Source organism: Melanotaenia boesemani, chromosome 21 (genome assembly GCF_017639745.1).
Source record: "Melanotaenia boesemani isolate fMelBoe1 chromosome 21, fMelBoe1.pri, whole genome shotgun sequence".
Lineage (NCBI taxonomy): Eukaryota > Metazoa > Chordata > Actinopteri > Atheriniformes > Melanotaeniidae > Melanotaenia > Melanotaenia boesemani.
In genome coordinates, this window is record NC_055702.1 from 15,593,293 (window position 1) to 15,602,759 (window position 9,467).

At 34.5% G+C, this 9,467-nt stretch overlaps 1 protein-coding gene across 1 annotated transcript; it reads left to right on the forward strand.

Moving 5' to 3' along the window:
• The first annotated feature begins 1,738 nt into the window (after positions 1 to 1,738).
• cabp5a (calcium binding protein 5a) lies at positions 1,739 to 3,845 on the forward strand. The gene is made up of 7 exons (XM_041973277.1): positions 1,739 to 1,935; positions 2,157 to 2,206; positions 2,537 to 2,567; positions 2,712 to 2,855; positions 3,029 to 3,138; positions 3,265 to 3,412; positions 3,538 to 3,845. Exons 1-7 carry the CDS (start codon positions 1,899 to 1,901, stop codon positions 3,564 to 3,566), a joined length of 549 nt encoding a protein of 182 aa, XP_041829211.1. The 5' UTR covers positions 1,739 to 1,898; the 3' UTR covers positions 3,567 to 3,845.
• Positions 3,846 to 9,467: the final 5,622 nt, after the last annotated feature.

Sequence of the window (9,467 nt, forward strand, 5' to 3'; positions counted from 1 at the left end):
AAATCTACATCAACCCTGTGGTTATTGAAGAAATACTCCTTTGAGTCATGCAAATCAAATAAATACTGTGACAGATTACCATACAATTGGATAAAAGCTGTCAGAGCCTATGACCTTTTAATACTCCCAAAATCTGTTTTTTGGTAATGTCTGAAAAAAAGAAAAGATCCGCATAAGCCTCTGTTGTTTTATTGAAATGCTGTCATATGCTTTTCCACAAAAAAAAAAACAAAAAAAAAAAAACAACTGCATGGACTATATAAATAGATGATCTTAGGATATTAAATGTGTGATTTCTGTTGTGTCCTGAAAAATATCAATGTCTTCTCAACTATATTCAGTCAATGCTTTAAGAAATTCTGATGTGTGTTGATAAAAGAAGATTTTTGATACAAGCTTTGATCATAATACACCAGTGTCATTTGACTTTTAGATGTCTTTTTGCCATTTGGTACACATGCAAAGTATCAGTACTGTTACAGTCAGCTGAATTGAGATCACTAGTCAGTGATACATAATGTTCATGCAAGCTGTGCAGAAAATTTTGTGCGTTGATGCAGGGAAATGGTTTTATTATAACTTCATTTGCAAAATGGTTAAGATGTCAATATAAAGAAAATGTAAATAAAAACAGAATGCAATATTTTGGAAATCTCATATATATTTATAAAAGAACACAATCGACATATTACATGTTAAAATGAAGACTTTTCAATGTTTCATGAAAAATATGAACTCATCATGAAAGTGACGACAGCAACATTTCTCAAAGAAGTTGAGACAACATCATGTTTACCACTGTGTAGCATCACCTTCTTTTTACAACATTTTCTTGCTGAAACTAGCAAAAGTATACCTAAAAATATCTCATATAAATGGGAGCTGATGCTCTGAGAAGAAAAGAAATAAAACAAAAAAAGTTGTATATATGTTTTAAAATGAATTTTTTTTCTTTGTAAATTTGTAAATAATTTCTTTCTGTTTTTATTTAAATTTTTTTTACTGTGTTCAAACTTTTGTTAAAATTGGGGATGTGTAATTTTGTGTAATGAACTGTGATTTTAAATGATGGATTAATGAAATGCAGGAGTTGTGCCTTTTTGTTCTCAGGTCACAAGTACTAATTCACAAACAAAATGTTTAATTATCTGAGTGAATTCGGGTTTCACGGTGGTGTGGTGGTTAGTACCACAACCTCACAGCAACCTGCTGGTTCGAGCCTTTGCTGGAGACGGGTTTCTCCCCGTGTATATGTGGGTTCTCTCCAGGTTTATAGCTTTCTCCCACAGTCCAAAGACGATTAATTCATCACTCTAAATTCTCCATAGGTGTGAGCGTGATTGGTTGTTTGTCTCTCTATGTTGGCCCTGTGATGGACTTGCAACCTGTACCCTGCCGCTCACCTGCTAATTGCTGGGATAGGCTCCTGCGACCCTGAATTGGAATAAGCGGTACAAAAATTGGATGGATGAGGGAATAAATTAATTAACTGTAAACAAGCAAGTGCACCCTATAACCGATACTAACTGAGTGTATTCTCTTTGTCAGTGGTGGGTTCAGAAAGCAGTATTACTTACAGTGATGTCACCACTCAGATGGAAACCAGGGCATCATTTCCTGAGCTCATACATGATCCTGCTGTCTCCCAGTCATGCCACTGACTCCTCCCCTACTAGCATGCAATCCTAGATGCAGCCACACCCCAATTCATCCAACCTCCGAGCATCCTGACACGCAGGGCAGACGGGGGCTCTGCATGCTGAGAGGCAAAGCTGTCTTGGCTGAAGAAGGACAGGTCTGATTCTAGGAAGAAGAGCAAAAAAGAGAAGGAGGAGAAGAAAGAGCTCTCTGCACAGCAGGGGTCAGCTGCTGAGTGTCAACCAGAGGGCTCATGTGCGATGCGCTTGGCTGATGAGCAGAAATCACCAGAGGACGGTGAGTGCAGGCAGTAATAGTGACATTTATTTGAACTTTGTCATTTAAATTATGAAAATGATTTTAACCTCTTGAGATATTCTAATGCAATTTAAAATGGATAATTTTTAAATCAGCTTTTAATAGTCTTTAAGAAAAGCTGTGTATCAGACATCATCAACTTTGAATGCAACCGTAACTTTTTTCTTATCACAAACCACTCGCTATGTTTGCTCTTGCAGAAATGAGTTTCGGTGCAGCGTGCATTTTCCTGCGAGGGGGGAAAAATATTGTAAGTACAGTGACTTGTTATGGACTTTTTTTTATAAAAGGTTTTCTTGAATTTTTTGTGAACACTGACTAGTTGACAGGAAGCTTATAATGTATATATGAATCCACGCCATCAGAATCACCCCACATTTGAATCTGTTCTTATATTTAATTTTAGTTCTGTAATCATATTTCGTACAGGATTTTTACTCATTTACACATTTTCAGATGTGTATTGTGTTTAGTTGTAAATATATATGTTTTTTTTTTGTTTGTTGGTTTTATGTTGGGTTTTTTTTAAATAAAAGTCCATATTTCGCTGGTCCTTAGCAAATTCTTTTTGCTTTTACAGTCGAGAGAACTGGCTGACGATGAGATTGATGGTGAGTCCAGTTCTTACTGGCTGCATACTTAGTTTCTCTCCTGCTTACATCTCAACATTACTTTGATCTGCACAATCCTGGCAGTTTCCATACTGTTTTCTACATCTCATAATCTTAAATCTATTGTTGTGTGTGCCTCTGCAGAACTGCGTGATGCTTTCAATGAGTTTGACAAAGACAAGGATGGGCTGATCAGCTGTAAGGACCTTGGGAACCTGATGAGGACAATGGGTTACATGCCCACTGAGATGGAACTGATTGAGCTCGGCCAAAATATTAATATGAACCGTGAGTCCTCACTGAACCAAACATATCCTGCAGAACTTGTAGAATTTCTCAATTATTTGCTAAATTTGAACATTAAGGGGAATTTATAATTGATATTTGATAATTTGATTTGGTTAGAAACTAAGAAAAAAATGGAAGTATGATGTCATCCCACCATCTTTTTTCCTCCACAGTTGGTGGCAGAGTTGACTTTGAGGACTTTGTGGAACTTATGGCCCCAAAGCTCCTGGCAGAGACAGCTGGGATGATTGGTGTAAAGGAACTCAAAGATGCCTTTAAAGAGGTGAGAAAGAAACTGAAAGGAACAGCTATCAGCTTTTCTCATAAGCAGATTTTACTCAGTTCCTTTTGCTCATAGTGGTCCTGTGAAGGTCTTACTGTTTGTTCAATTTCTTCTTTCTGTGGTTAGTTTGACATGGATGGAGATGGAGAGATTACAACAGAGGAGCTGCGGGCAGCCATGACTAAGCTGATGGGAGAACAAATGAGCCGCAGAGAGATCGATGCTATAGTGAAAGAAGCAGATGACAATGGAGACGGCACTGTAGACTTTGAGGGTACATATTGTTTTTCATTTGTAGTGACATTAGATCAACAGTGTTTACCAGCCCAACGCACACATAAATATGATGGCTTTTCTCACTTGACAGTACACTAATCATCCTGCCCACCTTCCTTGCAGAGTTCGTCCAAATGATGTCCCGTCAATGATGATCAAGGACAACGCCAATCAAAGTTTATTTGCACCTTTACAATCATACATTACTATTGATACTGTCTTCCTCTAATACTCTCTGATAGATTGACTGTTACCATTAAAAATTTACTCTTATGAATTACTGAAAAGAAAAGATCAAGCAGTTCTCAGAGGATTTCATTGCTATGCAAAGATTTAGTCATGTAATGACATTTTTATAAATGCAAGAACTCAAAGACTCTGTAAAAGACTGGAAATATATTGTGTTGTTGATATATTGTATATAAGGCAAGTCGTTCTAAATTGGTTTGCTGAGTTGGAATTTTTGAAAATAAATATTGCTCATGAAACAATTGTATTCTTAACAGTGTTGCATTATTTTTATAACCTTATTTTTTTTAAAAAAGGGGGTATAAATATAAAAAAAATACGTTTAGAAAATGTAATCGTTTTTAGAAAATGGATGCTTACTTTGAATATATCTTAAGCACATTTGATAACAATTGGTGAAGTAGCATTGAATCAAAGAAAAGTTATGCAATGCTACAAAATTAGAATAAAAGTAACTCAGATAGGTTTAATGGATTAAAAGGTAAAACAAACCCACAAGAAACAAACCAGAATTATGCCGAATGCTGGACTTGCATTAAAAACAGCTGTGTATCAACCACTTTATGGACTCAGGAACATTTCAGAAAGCAATTATTAATAAGCACAGTTGGCTGCTGCATCCACAGATGTAGGATAAAATTCTATCAGGTACATAAAGATGGAGAAAGAGCTTCCCTGGGGTTTGAATGTTTTTAGGATCAAGCAAGCTAAAGTGAAAATCTATCCAGTAGTCTGATTAATCAGAATGTGTAATTCTTCTTGGAAAGCATGGACGAATGCTTGATAACTCCCCTGGGATAAAGAGAGGGGTGACCTCCCAGCTTGTTAACAGCACACAGTTAAAAATCTGTAATGATATGAGCATGCACTAATTCATACAGCACGGAAAACTTGTTTAAGAATAAATGCACAATTAATTATGACAGATACACACAAAAATGGCCTGAATGCAGCAGTCAGTTGGAAAATTAAGGAACAAACGCAAAAGAAAGAAACTTCAAATTGTTGAACAGCTGATTTTTTTTAAAAGCAAGAACAGGAAACATGCAACATACAGCAATAGTTATAATGCCAATAAGGATGTGAAGTATTTCCTGTTATAATTTAGCTATGTTCCATGTAATATGCCCTTTTAATATGTAATGTTCTACTTTTATTTATGTATTTATGTTTCCAAATCCAGCCAATTAAATTCTGGTCACAGAAATATGCATTTCTAAACACACAGGAATATTCAAGTATTATTTTGTATGAGTTTGAGATAGGACTGATGTTTAGTTTTCCTGTTTTGTCAGGTAAATTTTACATTGTGAAAATAAGCACTTACAAACTGTTAACACTGTTGCACTGTTTTCCTCTTGCATCGCGACAAGTAGCTGCATGGATTATAAATAGACACACTGATCTACGGATTTCATGTCCCAAAGTAGGGATTTGTAAACCAAAAACAGTGATACTGCTCCTCTGTCAGTAAAATTTTGGGGATTGAATGAACTCTCTGACCTTTAAAAGGACACTGGAATAAAGGGATTTTGTGACCAAATGTGGACAGACCACTGATTTAAAAAAAAAAAAAAATGCAGCTTATAAAAACAAAACAAACAAAGATATTATCATAATGTTTTTCTTGCATAACAGACTTTTTGGAAAAAATGAGGATGTAACAAGAAACTACTTCCACTGATAGACAAAATCTTCACATCCTCACTCAATCTGGGAACAAAAGTTTCCTGTGATTTATCTTCAAACTGTGTGTCAAATGCATCCAAATGCAGCACAGTGGAGATTAAATGCCTGGGTGGAATTTGGACTGTGGACAGGAACACAGTGTAGGGACACAGTGTGCACTCACACTGAAGACACACCAGAGAGACAGATGTTACTGCTCTACAAACTACACCCATTTTCAATCAGGCAGACAGATGGGGTGCAAGAGCTTATAGTGCCAATTAACAAAAGTGAAGCATTTGAATAACTAAAAATACATCTTTGAACCGGACTGAACAGATTGTGTTTGTAGAGTGATACCTCTGACAATATGCTGAATGGAAACATACGTGACAACTTTTTCTTCTCTTCTTTTTTTTGAGTTGTAAACAGCTCCTGTGCACCATAGAGATTATAGGAGACTATTTATTCCCTTTCTTTTTATTGGCTTACTGATGTAAATGTAATGTATGTGAGAGTGTCTAAAGAGAAGACCCTTTCATCACACCAAGACGTGTAGTGAAAAGAGAGGCTGATGAGACCAGAAGAAGAATCAGATGATGTAATGGTTGTTGCCCTGCCTTGCTCTGATCCTCCCCTGATCCCTCTAACATCTAGCATCGACCTTTATTGCAGTAATCTTCAATAATCTCTCTTTTGGTCACTCTGACTCAATCCCGAGGAAGCCATTCAGTCCAGAAGCTTGCTGGCATGCCAGAATTGCAGTTTTAACCCATTGCCATCCTCATTTGCCCACAGATGTAATTTGTTTACATTGCCAAACTGCTGTAATCTTTCTGAGAAGGGCAGAGACCACCCTGCATATCTGCTAGACCACCTGCCCTATGGGAGTTAATACAGCTCATCAAAGTAGTCTAGTCTTTTCCTGTTTGCTTTAATCTCTGAGTTTGTTTCATAACATTACATATTTACTGTATTGTGTAATATGAACAACTCTCCAAAGGTTGCTGATTAAGTTTGCCTTATAAAGTTGATCATCAAAACCCTGTGTATATAATTCTGAATACATTTATCATTAGAAAGTGTTTTGTCCAGTAAAAGAACTTAAGTATAAAAAGAATAAATTATTTTTATCCTACCAACAGCAAAACATGGCCAAAGCACCCAGAGGCATTACAAGTTTCTACAATTATAAGCCTTCCAGAGCACTCAGGTCTTTAGATAGAGGTCTTTTATCAATCTCTAAAACCAGAACCAAAACACATTGTATGACAGCTTTTTATTATTAAGGTCCTGCCTGTGGAACTACCTGCCTGAAGACCTGAGATCAGCTGAGAGTTTAGACATTTCTAAAAGAAAACTGAAGATATATCTTTTTAGTCTGGCTTTTAGTTTAACTTTATAAGTAGGTTTTACAAAATTTGATTGTTTTATATATCTCGTTACTTATTTTATTTATTGCATAACTTATATGTTAACATAATATGCTTTTCTTATTTTTTTTATGTTAATTGTGTTCCTTTTATTTTTTTATCCAGTCTCTAGTGTTTCCTCATGAAAAGTGCTGGAGTGATATAGTGCTTCCACACAACTGGAAGCTTCCTTACTACAGTAATCCCATTTATCTTAATTGTGTATGTGTGTGTGTGTGTTGGTGTGCAAGCATCTGTGTGGTGTCTGGACACAATCTTTCATTCTCCTGTTTTTTTTTTTATTATTATTTTGTAAAGCACTTATAAAGCAGTATATATACATATATATATATATATATATATATATATATATATATATATGAAGCTTTGATTGATTTATTTGTAGCCTACTGACCAGAATTTAGTGTTACAGCAATTCACAAAAATAGATTATGTCTAAGGGATTACATTTCCCCTGCACTCTTCGATAATACTCTATCCACAAATCGCCAATAAACTTGATTTTTTTTTTCTGTTTATATTTGCTGAAATGGTTTTAGTGATGATTTTGTGGATAATTATAGATGCACTTCATCCCTTAATCTCTTCTAATGCTGAGCAGGAGTGATCTCATAGATCTGACACTTCTGAAACAAACTACTGTGTGTTTTAGTTCAGACTTGCATTTGACATTAAAATGGATTCAATGCTGCACAAGTATAAACAGAATACTGGAAATTAACAATGCTAAAATAATTTGAATATGAGCAGGGACACTACTTTCTCTGGTAAAAAAACAGATGTCATATCACTCAAAAGCTTGGAGACATTTTAACAATAAGCCTTTCCATGATTATATAAAGTAACTGTACTACTGCAAACCAAATATTTAATTTAATGTATTTTTTCACCACATTGTCGAACAGGCCTGCACCTGCATTTAATATTTAATAAAAACATCAACATAATGTTATTGACTTCCCTTCACTGAAGAAGAAGAAAATCATTTGTATAAATCTGGATGATTTATTTCCATAGCCAGTTTTTAATCTGGATAAAATGCATTTCATGGTATTTAGCAATAGAGATACAAAAAAAGAAATTACATTGGATATACTGTAGAACGTAGTAGTATTGACAGAGTAAGAGAAAGCGTATCCAGTGTTACTGGGTGTTATTACTGATGAAAATATTTCATGGAAGTTGTATAATAATGGTATAAAAACAAAAATAGCAAAAACAATTGCTGTGTTAAATAAAGTAAAGAACTCTTTGAACAATGATGCATCTATTATATAATTTTTTGATTATTCTGTATCTGACTTATTGCATTGAAATATAGGGAACTACGTGTAAAACATGCATTAATCCAGTTTCATTTTACAGAAAAGAGCAATTACAATCATTAGTTGACGCAGATATATAAATTCATCCAGTCAGTGTGTTGTATTCTTTGCCTGTTAATGTGTTGTATAACTGTGGTTGCACAATAAAGATTATTTAAAAAAAGAAGACTTTAATGACCAACAAGTATATGACACATGAACAGAAGACCAAAACGGTAAACATAACTACATTCAAATTCGAGGTGCAAATATAAAATTATTAAAACAAATGCAAAGATTTACATGTTATTTAAATGTTTACATTGGTCTATGTCATTGAAAAAAGAGGTGGTAAATTTACATTTATGTATGAAAATTTTAGCTATTAGAATTAAAAAGTTTATTACAATAAATAAGACAAAACAGAATAAGACATTAAACTTAAGAACTTAAACTTAAGAAACAACATCTTTCTGGAACAAACTGTACATTTTCTTGTTGCTGTTACCTGGTTGCTGTAAGGAACAGATTTTCCCCTCTGCTGAGTCAGTTGGATTAGGGAGAGGGACTGAGATGAGGTGAGTTTGAAGCTTCCTGTGGTTTTAAATAGGATACCTGAAGGAAATGCATATAGTAATAAGAATTTTTGGGACTGACTGGAATGTTATATTGTGGCAGGAACTCATTATACCTGAGTAGTCGCCCCTCTTTCTGTTAATCAACTGACCCACCATTAGAATCCCATTCTTAACCCATTTTTGATAAAAAGTGACACATAAGGTATAAGTTCCAGATAAGGTATTTATGAGGTAAAAAGTTATGTTTATAAATAAGGGACTAAAAAGGAAAATGCTTTGGGAAAGTGAGTTTGAAAGAGAGTTTCTTGAAATAAAGTTAAATAAAGTTAAAGCCACCTAAATGAGAAAAGACATAATTTGGTATAAAATTCCAGACAGAAACAGAGTTTTTAAAAAAATGTTTGGCCCAATTAATTTTAAAAGTGTTAGTGGAAGTGGAGAAGTTCAGAAAATTGATTCAAAATTATTCATAATAACCGCTTTTCTAATGTAAAGTGTTTGCTTTTTCGAAATAAGGTTGGAAAACATACAGCAATGTGTTTTTATTTTAATTTTTTTTAATCTAGATGTAAGAAGAGCGAGGCTAATGTCAGACGGGATAACCGTTCAGCCTTGGTAACTAACACTACCTTTCAGAGATAAATCTCTTTGCAGTGTTTATTTATTCATTCATTCATTCATTCATTCATTCATTCATTCATTCATTCATTCATTCATTCATTCATTCATTCAAGAAGCATCTTAAGTTTGGGCCTTTGTGAATTATAGGTCCTAAGAATATGACTACCAAGAAGAAAACTGTTTACCCTTCTAATGAATAT

Coding starts and splice junctions, on each gene's coding strand:
- cabp5a (XM_041973277.1), top strand. CDS start 1,899: ATGCGCTTGGCTGATGAGCAGAAATCACCAGAGGACG. Junction 2,568..2,711: donor GGCTGACGATGAGATTGATG/GTGAGTCCAGTT, acceptor GTGCCTCTGCAG/AACTGCGTGATGCTTTCAAT. Junction 3,413..3,537: donor CGGCACTGTAGACTTTGAGG/GTACATATTGTT, acceptor CCTTCCTTGCAG/AGTTCGTCCAAATGATGTCC.